The sequence below is a fragment of the Camellia sinensis genome, chromosome 6 (genome assembly GCF_055761805.1).
Source record: "Camellia sinensis isolate YWXY chromosome 6, ASM5576180v1, whole genome shotgun sequence".
Lineage (NCBI taxonomy): Eukaryota > Viridiplantae > Streptophyta > Magnoliopsida > Ericales > Theaceae > Camellia > Camellia sinensis.
This window is the reverse complement of record NC_138966.1, coordinates 196909716-196928830: the sequence shown is the minus strand read 5'-3', so window position 1 is coordinate 196928830 and position 19115 is coordinate 196909716. Positions and strand designations below refer to the sequence as shown.

Here is a 19115-nt window from a genome sequence, read left to right as displayed (position 1 = left end):
TTCAACATTTTCTGAAATTTGAAATTTTCTTTCAGAAACACTTAATTGGTAGGTTTGTTCGTATAACGGTGAAAATTTGTACTAGTATAAATGGTTATCAAGATAACATAATTTGAAGCAAGCCACATTTGATTATTCAACTAGTCAAAATCTTGATATTCTCCGGGTATTGAACAATGAAATTTTTTACTCATTTTGATATAATTTACAGAGAATCAATCAATATTCAGTAGCTTCTCTTTCTTTTTTCTTTTTATTTATTTTTTCAGTGACTCACTCAATGTACTCAATATCCACATTTTGAGATGGTTGATGCATCAACTCAAATGCTTCTTCTTCCTGTGATTGTATTTGTATATCCTGCCAAGCAGCAAACCCAACACTTCGAAAAATGACCAAATGCATAGGAAAAGCAAAACAATGGCAAGGCATGGTGTGCCATTATTCCTTTGTTTCAAAACCAAATCATGAGGATCACAACATGATGACAAAGATGATTCAATACCTGTGTATTTTTTAGATGATGTGTTGGTTGATCTTGGGCAATTGAATAGGCTTGGGGTTGAGACATTCGGTAATAGGGCTCTTTGAGATCAAATTTGCCGGATGATGTATGGACTATTCCTCCTTGTCCGGCACCAGCGGCCCAACTTTTAGCTATTTAAGTTCATTTACCACTAATTAGAACATTTAAAGAATCCTATTAACAAACAAATACAACTGAACTAGTTAGATCATGAACACTAACTTGTCATCGTTAAGTTAATAGAATAACTCTGAGCATTGTGTGCAATCATGTGGAGTTGACCTGTAATTTCTTGTCCTGGCATGACATAAAGTGGCTGAGAGAGGACACAACGCAGCTGATACCAGTGGGTTGTAGCCGCACCAGGAGCTGTGCTCAGCCACCTTTGTACAGTACTGTAGAATGAGGAATTAACAATGGTTGTGAGAGAGAGAGAGAGAGAGAGAGGAACATTATTAATCAAACATCAAATGATTACCTCCCATCGAACAATACATCAAACCAACATGCCAACCCATGAATTCTAGTACCCGCAGGGGCTTTGAATTTCAATGGAACATCAATTTCATACAACTCCTCTTCCTGCAGAATGAAAAATATAAGACAATCATCAAGCTTTATTCCATACTTCAATCCCATTTAACATGGATATATTACAGCCTCTATGGGTAGTTTCATAATCAGGTTGCATCATATTCCATTGCCCAAACAATCCCACAAAGTTTACAAAACAGAAATCCATATATACCCTGCAAAGAAAGACAATGTGAGCAGCTATCAAAACCTCCGACATTTTTGTACCCTAGTAGACCCCCTTTGTGATCCATAATTTCAGCAGTTCCATAGTTACAGAAACAGTAATTCCATTCCACAAAACCTTTTTAACTTGACCTCTTCAAATCCATGAATGCCCACCAGTCATGGACTATGAAAGAACAATTGCTGTGCTAATAAAGAAACAAGTATTTTTTTTATAAATATTACTGTGGTTGGCAAGTGATAGTTCTTATTTAGACAGTTAACTAATACCTTTATAGAAGTGAAGTTAATCGTATGAGATATTGCTGGAGCCACTAATAGACTAGGATCAAAAGCATCCACCACTGGCTGTACAGAAAGTAAAGGGGAGAGAGAGAGAGAGAGAGAGAGATCATTAGAGGTCACCATGATAAAAACAGAAAAGCCAACATAATTACTGTCAATAAACATGACAGACAGAAGTGTATGCACAGACACATTGTACTCGAAAGTTTCAAGAACCTTTGAACAATGCTTTACCATCAAGTTGATGGTAACCATGGCGTGCACACACACACACACACACACACACACACACACATTGTACTTGAATGCTTCAAGAACCTTTCAACAATGCTTTCCTGCCAACACATTTATAATATGAGTGTTCAAATTGACCTAATTCAATTCATATGTGGAAACTGCAGGCAGCTTTTTTCTGTCAGTGACTGTATCAAGATTTACCACAATCTAACAATGTGAGTGTTCACAGTTTCTACTTTCAACTGGAATCCCTTAAAAGTTTCTCCTAATTTTTCTTTCTACACAGACCACATCATCCACATCATGGAAGAGAGAGAACTCTTCTAATGAAGACAAATAACAGATTCTTCCAAAAGGACACACCTCAATGAACATTGACCTGCCACAAATAAAATGTAACGCCCTCAAAATAAACCCATTGCATACATAACTTTAATCAAGAAAACCAACCATTGTACCATACATCAGAGTGTTCTTATTGAAAGACATCACATGCGACATCAAAATAAATGCCCTAAAGGCTTACATCTTTCCAAGCTAGCACTTGGATACAAAAAAGATGAGTACTAACTCATTTACAAGTTAAGCCCCAGGCTTGAATAGTTACATGTAATCTCAAAATAACAAAATAAAACAAATAACTAAAGATAAATCTTCAAAATTCCAAGCTAAGTCCTTGGAGGTAGCTTATCACCTGAACCTGAAAATGATGTTCCCATAAAGGGTGAGCCACAGCCCAGTAGAAATATACTAAACCAATTATAAGCAATGAATAAAGCTAAGGAATTCAATAGATGGTTAACCAATATAATTAATTACATCATTATACAGTTTCATGACACTAATGTCTAAGACATGTTTTACTTTCCAACATTATCAATATGGCACAGAACCTGGCCAATCTTACAACAGTGAACCATACATAATATATTCACATTCATCCAGTGTCAACAAACAGATGAGACTCAGGCTCAAATCAAACACTTCATACTTCCAGTTTGATACACATTTTAGTGCTGTATCAATAAAACACTTCAATATAAATAAGCACACACAAAAGTGTGGCTAATGGAGTCCATCCCCTATCTCCTCCCAAACAAAATCCGGTTTAGAGGTCCATCCCCTATCTTCCCCTAAACCGTGGAGTACATCCCCTATCTCCTCCCACACAAAACAATGTATGCAAACACATAACATATACAACACACAATCAATACACATAATGCCTGTATTAATTCAGCAGCCAAAATTAATGTCTTAATCAATGATTAGTTTCAGTTATCCCTAATCCACATGCAGTGTCTACAACAATCACGGCTAACCTCCACCGATAGCCCAAAACAGTTATTTATAAACTGAAAATAAATACATCAACTAATATAATTCCAACAATTTCATAGGTGAGTAACTAAACAAATCAACTACACCATTTAATTAATAAACTCCTCAATTTCATGAATTTAACCCAATTCCCCAATTTCCTTAAATTAATTATACCAATTAATTTATTAATACAACTAGGGTTTTTTCCCAAAATTACCAAAGTATTGCCAACATATCAAAATACCCAAAACTTAGAACAAAACTTATAAATTGGAGTAGGAAATCCCTACCTCGAAGAAAATAACCCGAATGGAGAAGACGGAGATGAAGACCAAAGACCAACGTGCTCCAAATCCTAAGTTTCTCAGATTAAAACGAAGCCCTCAATCCACTCTACCTTTTTAATAGAGGGCCAAGGTTAGATACTCACTCTAGGTAGATCAATTCTTAGAGAGAAGACAAGTTTAGAGAGAGAAAGAGAAAGAAACCCTCAAGAGGCGGTTTTTAAAAAGTTAAGAAGAAAAAGTAGGTCAAAAAGTGATCCAAAAAGTGAAATCACAGACTGATGTATTCGACTCCCCGCTCGAGCGTAGAAAGCCCCGCTCGAGCGTCAGACACAGACTCACGCTCGAGCGTGAAAATATCCGCTCGAGCGTCGATTGCACACTTCCAGAAGTTTTGCAGGCGCTGGCACCCGCTCGAGCATCAAACTCTCCGCTCGAGCGTAGGAACAAAACAAGGGATCACGCTCGAGCGTAAAAACTACCGCTCGAGCGGACGAACTGCAGGGTAAAATACTGGGAGATGGAAAATCACGCTCGAGCGTCAAAAATCCCGCTCGAGCGGAGAAGCATCAACAAAGGGCCCGCTCGAGCGTTAATACTTCCGCTCGAGCGTAAAGGCCAAAATCTGGGCATCACCTATTGGCATCTAAACTCAACCAACCTGTAACAGACCCGCCCGACACACCCTATACTTCAAATACAAAGAGATTAAAGGACAACAACAACCAATAAATAATGACAGGATCCACGGAACCTAAGTCCGGATATACTAATCTAAAGAGAAAAGACCGGGGTCGCTATAACCTCCCCTCCTTAAAAGAATTTCGTCCCCGAAATTAAGCACAAGGTTTCGAAAACAAGTTTTTCTCAAATTCCAACAATATGATAACTCAATAATAAACAACTTGACCCAACACCGGCCATTTCATCTCTTATCAAGAGGCATCTCACAATATGTAAAACAACATGTATTTCCACCTGTATTAACACTATGTAATTTTCTTTCAATTTCAATTTTGAGGCAAGTTCCAAAATATTCCCATTAATCAATACATTCTCAATGTTTTACAGCTTAATACATATATATAAAACTCTAAATTTCGACAATAATACAAAATCTACACACAAGATTACTAATCGATAAACATGTCCGGATATTTTTCACGAACTTCCAACTCACGTTCCCAAGTGGCTTCCTCCACTCCGTGATGTTTCCACAAGACTTTGACCAAAGGGATGGTTTTGCCTCGCAAAACTTGATCTCGCCTATCCAAGACCCGAACCGGTCTCTCCTCATACGAGACATTCTCATCAACCAGTAAATCGGTCCAATCTAACACATGTGATGAATCCGGCTCATACTTCCGAAGCATACTCACATGAAACACGCCATGTACTCCGGACAGCTGCGGCGGTAAAGCTAAACGATAAGCAGCCTCGCCAATCCTTTCAAGGATTTCAAACGGACCAATGAACCGAGGGGACAACTTCCCGCTCTTCCCAAACCTCATCAAACCCCGTCTGGGTGATATCTTCAGAAAGACATGATCACCCACCTCGAACACCAAAGGTCTCCTCCTACGGTCGGCATAAGATTTCTGACGACTCTGTGCTGTAACAAGCCTCTTACGGATAAGCTCAACTTTCTCCGTCGTTTCCCTCACCAACTCCGGACCCAACAGAGGTGCATCGCCCACCTCGGCCCAACAAACAGGAGATCTACAAGGTCGGCCATACAAGGCCTCAAACGGTGCCATACCGATACTAGACTGGAAACTGTTGTTGTAGGCAAACTCTACCAATGGCAAGTGCCTCTTCCACGACCCACTGAAATCAAGGACACAACCCCGAAGCATATCCTCAAGGATCTGAATAATACGCTCGGACTGCCCGTCAGTCTGAGGATGATATGCCGTGCTAAAAGTCAACTTAGTGCCTAAGGCACTCTGCAAACTTTGCCACAACCTGGCAGTAAAACGAGGATCTCTATCTGAGACGATCGTCACTGGGACCCCGTGCAACCTTACTATGTCCCGAATATATAAATCAGCAAGATGGTCTACCGAATCTCTCACACGCATAGGAATGAAGTGCGCCGACTTAGTCAACCGGTCTACAACCACCCAAATAGCATCACTGCCCCGCTGAGTCCTCGGAAGACCTACAACGAAGTCCATAGTGACATGCTCCCACTTCCACTCGGCAATAGGCAAGGGTTGCAACAAACCCGCTGGCCTCTGATGTTCGGCCTTCACTTGCTGACAAGTAAGGCACTTAGACACGAAAGCTGCCACATCTCTCTTCATACCCCGCCACCAAAACTGGCGACCCAAATCCCGATACATCTTAGTACCTCCCGGATGCACCGCAAGGCGTGAATGATGAAACTCTCGGAGTACCTCCTCTCGACGAGACTCCGGCACAAACAGACGGTCTCGGTATCTCACACTCAGGTCGGGATACACCGTCAAACCTTTCTCAACCTTCCCACCAGAAATCTTCTCACGGAGGGATTCTACCTCAAGGTCGCCCCTCTGAGCCTCTAACACTCGAGTCATAAGTGTAGGTTGCGCAACAACAGAAAACAAGGCCGCAGCCTCAACAGATTCGCCCAGAAGCAAATCAAACTCTCCAAGTGCACCTAACATCTCCCACTCTCGGATGGCTATATTAGCTATGTCACCAACAGGTTTCCTGCTAAGGGCGTCGGCCACCACATTGGCCTTTCCCGGATGATAATGCAATTCAAAGTCATAATCCTCAATAAATTCCATCCACCTCCTCTGCCTCAAGTTCAAGTCTTTCTGTGTGAACAGATATTTCAGACTCTTATGATCCGAGAATACCTCGAACCTCTCACCGTAAAGATAATGTCTCCAAATCTTCAAGGCAAATATCACAGCTGCTAACTCTAAATCATGCGTAGGGTAATTCTTCTCGTGAACTTTTAACTGACGTGAGCCATAGGCAACCACTTTCCCCTCTTGCATCAACACACAACCAAGACCCTCTCGTGAGGCGTCACAATAGACTGCATAACCCAACCCTCTCTCCGGAATAATCAAGACTGGAGCAGTGGTCAGTCTAACTTTCAACTCCTGGAACGACTTTTCACAAGTCTCACTCCAAACAAATTTGACTCCCTTCCGAGTCAATCTAGTCAAAGGCGAAGCTAATCTGGAGAAATCTCTTACAAACCGGCGATAATACCCAGCTAATCCCAGAAAACTGCGGATCTCAAACACACTCTTAGGCTGTACCCAATCTTGCACTGCCTCTGTCTTGGATGTATCAACAGACACCCCTTCCCTAGAAACTACATGGCCTAAGAACTTCACTTCCTCTAGCCAGAACTCACACTTCCCAAACTTAGCATAAAGCTGATGGGCTCTAAGTAAATCAAGCACCACCCTCAAGTGTTCCTCGTGCTCTTCCTCTGAAGGTGAATAGATAAGGATGTCGTCCACGAAGACGACTACAAAACGATCTAGAAATTCCCGGAATATCCGGTTCATCAAATCCATAAATACTGCCGGTGCATTGGTGAGCCCAAATGGCATCACCAAAAACTCATAATGGCCATACCGCGTACGGAATCCGTCTTTGGAATATCCTCCTCCCTGACTCTCAACTGGTGATAACCTGATCTCAAGTCTATCTTCGAGAAACAACGGGAACCTTTCAACTGATCGAACAAATCATCTATACGAGGCATAGGGTACTTATTCTTAACCGTAGCCCGATTCAATTTCCGGTAATCTATACAAAGTCTCAAAGAACCACCTTTCTTTTTAACAAAGAGGGCCGGTGCTCCCCAAGGCGAAACACTAGGACGTATAAAGCCTTTATCTAGCAACTCCTGGAGTTGGATCTTCAACTCAACTAACTCAGCTGGGGCAAAACGATAAGGTGCCATAGAAATCGGCGCCGTGCCGGGCACTAAGTCAATAGAGAATTCAATCTCTCGATGCGGTGGCAACCCAACAAGATCCTCGGGAAAAACGTCCGAGTACTCACACACCACCCTTGGCAACACCATCTTAGTCTCACCGTCCTCACTAATCGAAAGGTTAGCAAGTAGACCACTAAGCTCACTCCGTCCTCGCGGAACATACCCCGGTGGCAAAACACTACCAACACGGTCCCCCAGAAAATGAAAACACTCACCATTCACGGTACAACAAGTGACTCTCTGGCGGTAGCAATCAATAACTGCCCGGTATGACGATAACCAGTCCATACCCAAAATAACATCGAAACCTCTCATAGGCATAACTACAAAGGAAAATGGGATTCTATGGTAATCAACCTCTATATCACAACCCCTAACACCGTGTTTCAAAATCAGTTCACCCCCAAGAGGCGACACTACACAAATAGGAGATGCTAACTGTGCTAACTCCAACTCCAAAACAGATGCAAATGCAGCAGACACAAAGGAATGAGATGCACCCGTATCAATCAAAACATTAGCAACCGAGTTGCAAAACAAGAAAGTACCTCTCACAACAGATGGAGCCGGTACAAGATCCTGCGCGGTAACAGCATACACGCGCCCGGATGACCTCTGATCAACCTGCTCACCCCTAGGAGCATAAGATTGCTGCACCGACTGAGACGATGAAGCCCCCTGATTGGCCCTCGAGCCCTGACCCGACTGAGCTGGCTGTTGACCCTGAATCTGCCTCAAACCAGATGCACCAGGTGTGCCACCCAACTGCGGGCAATACCTTTTCATATGCCCTGGCTGACCACACTGATAACACGAGAGTGGCTGACCTCTACCCTGACTCTGGCTCTGAGATCGAGCCGAAGATGATGCTGCTCTCTGCACTCCTCCCCTCTGAGGACAAACTGGAGACTTGTGGCCCAGCTGGCCACACTTGAAGCAGGTAATGTCTCCTTGACTGCCTTTCCCCGAACTAGCACTCGGCACAGGAAAAGTCGATCTAGAAAAGCTACTCTGAGACTGTTGGGGATTAAAACCCTTCTGTCTCCTACCATCACTCTGACCATCCTGACTCCTCTTGGAGCCCTTCTGTCCTTCCTCCTCCTCCTGCATCATGATTTCCATGTGGGCTGCAGCATCAACCAAACGCCCATAATCTCGAATCATAGTTCCCCCAACTCTCAGCTTGAGGCCACGCCTCAACTTCCTCTCAAACTCAATACAACGGCGTTCCTCAGACGCCACCAATTCAGGTGCAAACCTGGACAAACTAGTAAATGCAGCCTCAAACTCGGCCACTGAAGAACTCGACTGCTTAAGCTGGCAGAACTGGTCTCTCAGCTTCTCCCTAACTGCTGGAGATAAGAACTTCTCCTGGAAAGCATTCACAAAAGCCTCCCATGTACCTCCTATACGCCCCTTAGTGAACTTCCACCACTGACCCGCATCCCCCTTCAACTGGAATGATGCCAAGGTCACCTTCAACGCCTCGTCTTCGATGCCAAGCATCTCAAACGTCTTCGTTGTCTGTTCGAGCCATTCATCTGCCTTAAGCGGCTCTTTAGGATCACCCACAAATTCATCCGGATTAGACCGGAAGAACTCCCTCTTCAGAAAGGAAGGTCCTGCATCCGCAACAACAACCTGGGCTTGATTCTCAGCCCTAAGAATGCCTACTGACTCCCTGAATGCCCCTGCTATCTCTCGGGCTAAAGCGTTCATAGCCTGCTGGCCTACTGGCTCGGCCACATTGGCCTGGCCAATTCCCTCATGAACTGCCGGAATCTCCTCTGGCACCGGTACCTCCTGCCTACCCGGCCTACCACGTCTACCGCGTCCTCGTCCTCGTCCTGACATCCTGATAAAGGAAACAAACAAAGACGTTAGCACATTAATAAATGTGCCGAAACTAAACACTCGCGTCCTAATGCATTGGACAAAAATAATTCATTCCACGTAAGCACATAATCACATAAGCACCTACGAATTTCATTCCTGGATAATAATAGTCCCGAAGCGTTACTATAGTTCCGGTTGGAAACAGCATTGATCAAGTGCCTTTCCAACAAGACTACTAGAAACTCAAGGGTCCAATTAACATCCTAGAAACTACGTTCCATACCCACATAATCACATAAACATGCTATCATATAAGCACATAACAGTACATCTAAGTCTCTATCAAGCGAGACGAACCCATTGTGATACTAATCACCTCCCACGTACCCAAAGTATTCGAACCCGGTACGCTCTGATACCAATTTGTAACGCCCTCAAAATAAACCCATTGCATACATAACTTTAATCAAGAAAACCAACCATTGTACCATACATCAGAGTGTTCTTATTGAAAGACATCACATGCGACATCAAAATAAATGCCCTAAAGGCTTACATCTTTCCAAGCTAGCACTTGGATACAAAAAAGATGAGTACTAACTCATTTACAAGTTAAGCCCCAGGCTTGAATAGTTACATGTAATCTCAAAATAACAAAATAAAACAAATAACTAAAGATAAATCTTCAAAATTCCAAGCTAAGTCCTTGGAGGTAGCTTATCACCTGAACCTGAAAATGATGTTCCCATAAAGGGTGAGCCACAGCCCAGTAGAAATATACTAAACCAATTATAAGCAATGAATAAAGCTAAGGAATTCAATAGATGGTTAACCAATATAATTAATTACATCATTATACAGTTTCATGACACTAATGTCTAAGACATGTTTTACTTTCCAATATTATCAATATGGCACAGAACCTGGCCAATCTTACAACAGTGAACCATACATAATATATTCACATTCATCCAGTGTCAACAAACAGATGAGACTCAGGCTCAAATCAAACACTTCATACTTCCAGTTTGATACACATTTTAGTGCTGTATCAATAAAACACTTCAATATAAATAAGCACACACAAAAGTGTGGCTAATGGAGTCCATCCCCTATCTCCTCCCAAACAAAATCCGGTTTAGAGGTCCATCCCCTATCTTCCCCTAAACCGTGGAGTACATCCCCTATCTCCTCCCACACAAAACAATGTATGCAAACACATAACATATACAACACACAATCAATACACATAATGCCTGTATTAATTCAGCAGCCAAAATTAATGTCTTAATCAATGATTAGTTTCAGTTATCCCTAATCCACATGCAGTGTCTACAACAATCACGGCTAACCTCCACCGATAGCCCAAAACAGTTATTTATAAACTGAAAATAAATACATCAACTAATATAATTCCAACAATTTCATAGGTGAGTAACTAAACAAATCAACTACACCATTTAATTAATAAACTCCTCAATTTCATGAATTTAACCCAATTCCCCAATTTCCTTAAATTAATTATACCAATTAATTTATTAATACAACTAGGGTTTTTTCCCAAAATTACCAAAGTATTGCCAACATATCAAAATACCCAAAACTTAGAACAAAACTTATAAATTGGAGTAGGAAATCCCTACCTCGAAGAAAATAACCCGAATGGAGAAGACGGAGATGAAGACCAAAGACCAACGTGCTCCAAATCCTAAGTTTCTCAGATTAAAACGAAGCCCTCAATCCACTCTACCTTTTTAATAGAGGGCCAAGGTTAGATACTCACTCTAGGTAGATCAATTCTTAGAGAGAAGACAAGTTTAGAGAGAGAAAGAGAAAGAAACCCTCAAGAGGCGGTTTTTAAAAAAGTTAAGAAGAAAAAGTAGGTCAAAAAGTGATCCAAAAAGTGAAATCACGGACTGATGTATTCGACTCCCCGCTCGAGCGTAGAAAGCCCCGCTCGAGCGTCAGACACAGACTCACGCTCGAGCGTGAAAATATCCGCTCGAGCGTCGATTGCACACTTCCAGAAGTTTTGCAGGCGCTGGCACCCGCTCGAGCATCAAACTCTCCGCTCGAGCGTAGGAACAAAACAAGGGATCACGCTCGAGCGTAAAAACTACCGCTCGAGCGGACGAACTGCAGGGTAAAATACTGGGAGATGGAAAATCACGCTCGAGCGTCAAAAATCCCGCTCGAGCGGAGAAGCATCAACAAAGGGCCCGCTCGAGCGTTAATACTTCCGCTCGAGCGTAAAGGCCAAAATCTGGGCATCACCTATTGGCATCTAAACTCAACCAACCTGTAACAGACCCGCCCGACACACCCTATACTTCAAATACAAAGAGATTAAAGGACAACAACAACCAATAAATAATGACAGGATCCACGGAACCTAAGTCCGGATATACTAATCTAAAGAGAAAAGACCGGGGTCGCTATATAAAATCATCTCAAACAAGCCTTGAGACCATCTGCTTTTTGTTATGATATCTTAAATAATGTCATTTCCATATGTTTGAAAAGATTTTGAGGGTGGCAATCCAAGGGGCGGGCTACCTTTCATAAAAAAAAAAAAATCCCACTGTGAACCAGTAAAATAGGGAATGATTCATGCTAGTGGATTTAATTATTAGTTATTTCAGTGTTAACAAGAGAATGAAATTTATTGACGTTCTAGAAGGTACACATACTTCAAAATTGCTTACAATCTAAGGTTATAGATAATCTGAATTAGATGTGCGTGGACAAAATCTCCACTGCTTGGTAAAGAAGACACTCTTACAAATGGGATCAAAACTCATAAGCTTGGTGTGTACCCATGCAATATAGAAATAACTAAATCCTACATGAAAATGAAGTTCTAAGAAAAATTTACATTCTTCAAATGATCACTACTTACAGCTATCCCAACTTTAACCAAACCAAGCCTCCAAACTCATCAAATGGGGTCGTTTACATAAATCCTTCTTCTCTACTCCCAATTTTATTAATCAAAATACCCTTCTAGAGCTTTTAAATGGTGATGTTGTTCTTCACGGTGATTTTTTATAATAAGAAAATTTTGCATAACAAACAAAAGATGTAACTTCAAAGAACTAACCTCTACAAACCAAACTCTATGTATCAACAACTAAATTATTGAAGGAAAAGAGCAGGAATAGGTTCAACAAATAAGATGCATTATAATGCACTTGTAGACATTTAAAGCCAAGCATAATGAGAAAACTGTGACACCATCTTAAAAATTCAATAATATTTGTAGTACTTGCAAGTTCTGCTATCAAAATCTTAGGATTCGCAATTCTTGCAAAATCGATACGAATCTATGGGTATTCGAAGTGAATCTCTAGTGAATTGCACGATTCACAATCGATTCACAATTTAATTCACTTTTTACGATTTATGTAATTTTTGAAATTATTATGTCTGACATATTTTAGACGTTTTTTCTCTATCTTTTTAGTGAAAATGACATAAACAACTTCTAATAACATTTAATACCAAAATAACCAACATATATATATGATTTGTTGTTATTTTAGGAATCATGGAATTTTTAATAGGATCCAATCAGATTCAGTCAGACTCGACATATTTTTAACTTTCTCATTTTTTTTCCCTTTAAAAAATCATAATATATCTTCTAAAGATGTTTAAAATTAAAGTTACACTATGAATTATCTATTGTTAGTTTATTAAATTGAATATTATATGTGTGAGGTTAGTTATACCTTTTAAAATATTTTAATTATTTCTTATTATTTGCTCACTATTACTTAGAAAAGTATGTTTGTTTATTGTCCAAATATCAATATCATTGTTAATTATTGTTACTTTGAAAATTGATAGTTTTATCTATTTGTTATTATCTTTATTAAGAATGGTTGATAAAAACTATCTAAAAAAGAAAAAGGTAAGATGGTGATCTTACATACGAACTTTGTTAACTTTTTACCTATTAAACTACGTGATTATCATTCAAAATAACATTTTCATAGATTTAAGTCTAAATATTTTATATTCATAAGATATATTTGATATCTAAATGTATGGATATATATGCTTTTAAGTAATTTAAAAAAGTGACCGAATATTTACAATTCACGATTCACGATTCACGATTCGCGATTCGGTACGAAACCATTTCGATTCATGGTACGAATCCCGATTTGACAATTATGCTTGCAAGTAAGACGAACCTGAGAAAAGTACCCTTGGAAAGCAAATCCATATAAAGGTGTTAGATCAACCTCATAATAACTTCGTTGCTGCCAAAAGAGGGCCTGCGTAGATAAGAGTAAAAAATATTAGACCACTTTCATTGCCAAAAAAACCAAAACACAACAAAAAACAAGTTTTTATGGTAGTAACAAATAAACAATATAAAGCAAATGGATGCATTTAGCAACAAGTGACCAAACAAAAATAAACTGATTCTAAAACAGAAGACAAAATTTTCCTAGTGAAGATATTATCTTCATTAAAGAAGAGCACAAGAGCCCAGCATATTTGCAAGGAAAAATAATGAAGGGTAAAAGCAGTGATATAATTTAATGTATCTTACCCAAAATTACAAATAATTCAATGACCTAATATTGTTTTTAGTCCCCTTTTTGCTTGTTTAATTTCTCAAGTAAAATAACAGCACAAACAAGTTCCTGATTTTTTGATCCAAGACTTTGTCCCAGTAAAATGCAACGTTCACTACAATTTGCATACAAATAGGTGTAAGACTAGTTCGATCACTATTTAATTGGATAGATTCCAAAAGGTCAACTTACATTTAAAAACTGAATTTTTTATTTTTATTTTTGATAAATAAATTTAAAAAAAAAAACTGAAATTGAATTCTTTTGACAAGAAATAGGAGGGGAAAATCACCTACAATTGGGGTCATGCAAATTTCACATATCATTCTTAACCTTCACTTAATCACAGGGTACATGATAGTGATTAACCCTACAAATGCTTCAACTCATTTCACTTACCTTATTTGCAATCTCAACATACAAATATTCATCACTGAATGGTGCCATATGTATTCTGCAGGAGCAATCAAACTTAAACATCAGAACCCAAACAAATGACACATAACAAAGCACACATATTAATCTTTGCAACAAATATGATAAAACACAGTGAAACAAATATATGTAGGCACTCCTAGGGACCCTTGCTACACTTTGGGTTCAGTCAACCCCAACCCCACTATATACCTAAGCCACTAACAAATAAATAAATAAATAACACCTACCCTCCCACTTATAGTCCATAGTGAAAATTTAAAAACTGTTCCGGACATAAATATCAAAGAAAAACACAGAAACATCAATAATTAACGTACTTAACATCCTAAGCAAGGCCTAAAGCTAGAATCCTGCCAACTAGCATGGCTGCTTTTGAATTGAGTTTCTTCCATCTCTTATAGAATTTCCAATATGTTCCATGCATGATATTTGCACCATAACGTATGCAGAAAAGTCAAAGCACATAAGTTCACAGAGGGAAGTCAAGCTAGTAACTGAAAGTCTTCTAATTTAATACAGGAGATTAAGGGAGTTTGACAATGAGAACCATTAAACATTTTTCCATGGTATTGTGTAGGTACAAAAATCATTAAGATCATAGAAAATAAGACATGTACAATCACCTTCCAATCGTAGGAAACATCTTTCCATTAGGAACAAGGAACCGATCCCTTGCAATTACATAGGTCTCCAGCATTCTTTCATTGACTAACAAGGTCCCTAAAAGAAGAAAAAAAGATTCTGAGACTTCATTCTGTGCATAAAAAACAATAGATAATCTCCCCATCACTATTAATAGAATAGATTGTCCAACATGCAGACTGGGCGGAGTGCCAGTCTAAAATACCACAATGTGTCACTTTTTTAATAGATATATTTCCCAATTTTCACTTGTGTCCAAGCATATACTAACTTCATGCCAATTCTATAATGTTACAAAAGTGTCTCCATTACTTAACCAGAAAAGAGGGTAAAAAAAAACACACGCACACACACTTTGTAACATAACATTGATGGTGTCACTAAATTGCATAGTAATAATAAAAAAAACAAACATGGCATTATATGTTTAATATCACAGAAAATGCCATAGTTAACTAGAATTTGTCAATAGCGCACATGCCATGATAAGCTTACCCATTGGCTCCGAGATCAAAATATCTACTTTCTCAGGCAATTCAACTTCTTCAACTTTACCCTTGACTACCTATAATTTAAGTGAAAACATGCCCCCAAAAAAGGATAAGAAACAGTGTTCTAACTCCGTTAACATTTAAATTGAAATGCAAGAAAACAAAAAATTGCACCGTAATTCTTTGAGCCAACAATGGGTTCCCAGCAATAAGTTTCCTGGCATATTCTACCATTTCAGATGCTTCCACTGCATAAACATGTTTAGCGCCAGCCTGATATGAGAAAAAAAAGTGAGGCAGAGAAAAAGAGAGGGTGGAGTTGGGATAGAATTCTAGAAGCCAACAAACAAAGATAAATCCATTAAGTCAGTATATTTTCATGCACAAACACAAACAAAACTTAGGCAACCTGAGCGGCAAATAAGGACAGAATACCGCTACCAGCACCAACATCCACAACCACACGACCAACAAAATCAGTGCAATTCTCAATGACTGCAGCATAATAAGTTCCTGAAACAAGCATGTTTATCATGTCAACTCACGCATGCACCTTGTGATCTATAACTACTCAATATAGACATGCATTTCTTTACAATTAAGGAAAACAAAAATGTTTGACAAGATACAAAGCATTTTACCAGCAGCACAATGGCACATATGCCTTTAACAAAGAATTTTTAATTACAAACATAGAAGGTAAACACCTACAACAAGATCAGCAAGCAACAAATCAAAGCTCAGTAATATTACCTGTCCTCACATAATCCTGTAGCATATTTTGTTGATGTAGCAATTGTCCATAGTAATGAAAATACATTTTGGCAGAAGATGACTCTATCTTATCATCAAACTTGCTTTTAGAAGCTGATAATGTTCCATTTGGTTCACATGATCCTGCAAGGGAAAACAAGAAACAATTAGGCTTCTCTAAACCATGATTTACAACTGCTCCTCATTCAAAATCTCAATTTCTCCATCTTAATTAGGGATTTTTTTTTTCTTTTCTCATTGTATAAGGGTGGTGCCCCCTTGGCACCTTCTCTAATGTAATTTTACTTATCAAAAAATGTCAAAAAAAAATTTTAATGAACACTTGGGAAATCTTAAGAAGTATTTGAAACGTGTGAAAGTGTCCAAAATAATTAAATTTAATCTGAGTTAGGGACACATCACCGAAGTATGCCCAAGAGGTGTCAATACTAAACGCATGCCCAACAGAGATACAACACCCAATTAAAGTGCCTATAGCTATTAGGGCACAATCTTATGCAAAAGCATTCAAAATAAGTTGGGACATATGACTTCAAATAGAAGCTTCACCTCATTTAAAGTTCCATGCAAGATACGATTGTTCTTTGTACAAATTACAAGCAAAGCACTAAAGAATCTTAATGACCAAACAATACTCAATAGAACAACTAAACAAAATATAAAATAGGGAAAAAGGGGTTGCAACAAATCAAAACAAAAAAATTGTATCAAACAGGTGACTAGATATACATCCATTTTTTCAACAAAAATTATAGGCGGATATCAAAAGAGCACCTTGAACAACCACTTCATTCTTCCATTGGTCAAATGCACAATGGAAGTCCCTACTTTCCTCCTCCTTTCTAAACTGAATTGTGATTCCCCTTGAATAAGAGTTCTGGTTCAAAAGTAAAGGGGTCAACAAACATGCACATTTAGCAACGCAAAACCAAACTGCATCATAAAGCCACCAAAATGTAAACATCGACATGTTTTCACTATATCCAAGGTGATAAAATATTGAATGTAAACAGCAATAACAACAACGATAAGAACCTTCAAAACATGGAGTCTAGCGAAGAAAGAAAACTAGATGCTGCCAAACAGTGTGTCCAACCTACTGGAAGGGTGTTTTGAGGTCCCAAAAAGGAGAGGGTTATCCCCTCTCCTTGTGTCTTGAATACTTGCTTCATATGCCTCATGTGTGAGCATGTTTGCTAAGCTTATGTTGGCCATATATTGGCTTGTATTTGGGCTTATTTTAGCATGGCATGCCACTTTTTTTACTTGGTTTTGTCACTCCATGCATGCCTAATACACTTGTAGTGTAAATCTCACAAACTAGTCTTATATGCTTCATGAAGTAGCATGTCATTCTAACTTGTTTTGTTTTCATTTCAGCATGTTTTTAGTGATGTTTTGCCATGTCATACCTCTGTTAGGGTTTGGTTTGGTCACCTCTTGCATGCCTCATGCACTTGTAGTGCAATTCCATGAAATAGCCTAACATGCATCATGCTTTAACATGTCATTCTAACATGCTTTTGGCTTAACTTTAAGAAGCTTTTGTCCATGTTTTAGCATGCTCTAGCTCTGATTTGTGTTTTTTTGGTCATGCATGCCATGCTTTGTATAGCTATAGTGCATTCTAGTTTGTTAGCTTTGTGTGTCAAGTCCACTAGCATGCATTGCTTGGCCTATTTGAATGATTTGGCATCACTTATAATGTGATTTTAACCCATGTTTCATGGTCATGCACTTGCATTTATCACTCATTCAATGCGTTGGAGGGTTTCCCCCTTTATGCCTTAACATGAATCATTGCGTATGCCTCCATGCCTACGCTTGCTAGCTATCATTTCAATGTGTTTTTGGGGTTATTTTGCCACGATATAACTCTGATTTTTATTGGTTAAGTCATCCCATGCTTGGTCTTAATAGGTGTAGTGTAATCCACCATATTTGCCTTGTATGCATTATGCCTTATGCCCTTCATGTTAGCTTGTTTTGGCTTCCTTCCATACATGTTTTAGTATCATTTTAACATGTTCTAGGAATGTTTTGGGCTGCCTTTGCCATATGCTTCATGCTTTGTATAGCTGTAGTGCAATTGGCCTTGCTAGCTTTGTGTTTTGATGACTCGTGCATGCTATCTTGGGCTATTTAGATGATTTGGCATCATTTAATACTTCATTTTAGAGCTTATAGCATAACTATATTCCCACTTCTTTCATGTTTTAAATGCCTTTGAGTATTGTGCATTGTTGTCTTATTGTGGCCTAGTGTGTATGCTTGCATGCCTAGGTCTTTGAGCCTCCATCTTAGCATGTTTTGGTCATTGTTTTGACCTATTTCAACTCTGTCCATGGTTGGTTCATGCATAGTTTCCATGTATTGCATGCCTCCTTTGTAGTCCTCTTTATTAGCTTTCATGCTTTAGGACCTTTGCATGCTATACTTGTGTTTGATTGAATGATTTGGCATCATTTCTTACTTAATTTCAGTGCATTTAGTGTTGTTACACTTCCGCATTTGTCACTCCTTGAGCCTTCTCGAGGGTTGTGCTCTTAGGCCTAGTTGAAAGGCCAATGCATTGTGCATGCATGCCTTGTCTTTTGTGCCTTGGTTTCATCATTATGGCCACTGATTTGGGCATGACCGAGGTCTATCCATTTTGGTTTAATTCCATTGAGCATTATGTATGCCATGTAGTTCAGAGCATTGAGTATGCCATGTTGTTTGCATGTTGATTCATCGCATAGTGTATGCCATGTTGTTTGCATGCTTAGGTCACATTGCATTGAGTATGCCATATGGTTCATTGCATTTGTGTATGCCATGTCCATTTGCATTGTGTATGCTAGTTGTTGTTTGTATTGTGCATGCATTAGCATAGTTTGCATGTTATTAGCTTTGTTAAGTTAATCATGTCACATTGCATTAAGTGGGCCATGTTGTTCTTAGTATTGTGCATGCATGCCATTAGCCTTGTTAGGTTGT

General features: G+C 39.1%; 1 protein-coding gene across 3 annotated transcripts; it reads right to left on the bottom strand.

Annotated features, from left to right (window-relative positions):
• Positions 1 to 111: 111 nt before the first annotated feature.
• On the bottom strand, positions 112 to 17236 carry LOC145792170 (putative histone-arginine methyltransferase 1.3). 3 transcript variants are annotated; one of them, XR_014331370.1, is made up of 13 exons: positions 16911 to 17236; positions 16116 to 16259; positions 15772 to 15875; positions 15537 to 15635; positions 15367 to 15436; positions 14853 to 14949; positions 14191 to 14245; positions 13402 to 13485; positions 1556 to 1633; positions 1005 to 1108; positions 809 to 921; positions 506 to 700; positions 112 to 360 (listed from the first exon to the last, which is right to left on the bottom strand). XR_014331370.1 is itself a non-coding variant. In XM_082872876.1 (13 exons), the coding sequence occupies exons 1-13, from the start codon at positions 17104 to 17106 to the stop codon at positions 274 to 276; spliced, it is 1443 nt and encodes a 480-aa protein (XP_082729002.1). In that variant the 5' UTR covers positions 17107 to 17236; the 3' UTR covers positions 112 to 273. The 3 variants fall into 3 exon arrangements, 2 of the variants coding, with proteins under 2 accessions (XP_082729002.1, XP_082729004.1); XM_082872876.1 differs by having other exon boundaries at positions 506 to 657; positions 749 to 921; XM_082872878.1 differs by having other exon boundaries at positions 506 to 657.
• Between the last annotated feature and the right edge of the window lie 1879 nt (positions 17237 to 19115).

What these genes read in the sequence shown, in the direction of transcription:
- LOC145792170 (XM_082872876.1), bottom strand. Translation starts at nt 17,106, where the DNA reads ATGTCGATGTTTACATTTTGGTGGCTTTATGATGCAGTTTGGTTTTGC. An exon ending in TATTAACTTAACGATGACAA is followed by an intron (nt 658 to 748) that starts GTTAGTGTTCAT and finishes GAACTTAAATAG; the next exon opens with CTAAAAGTTGGGCCGCTGGT. An exon ending in ATCATCTAAAAAATACACAG is followed by an intron (nt 361 to 505) that starts GTATTGAATCAT and finishes GCTGCTTGGCAG; the next exon opens with GATATACAAATACAATCACA.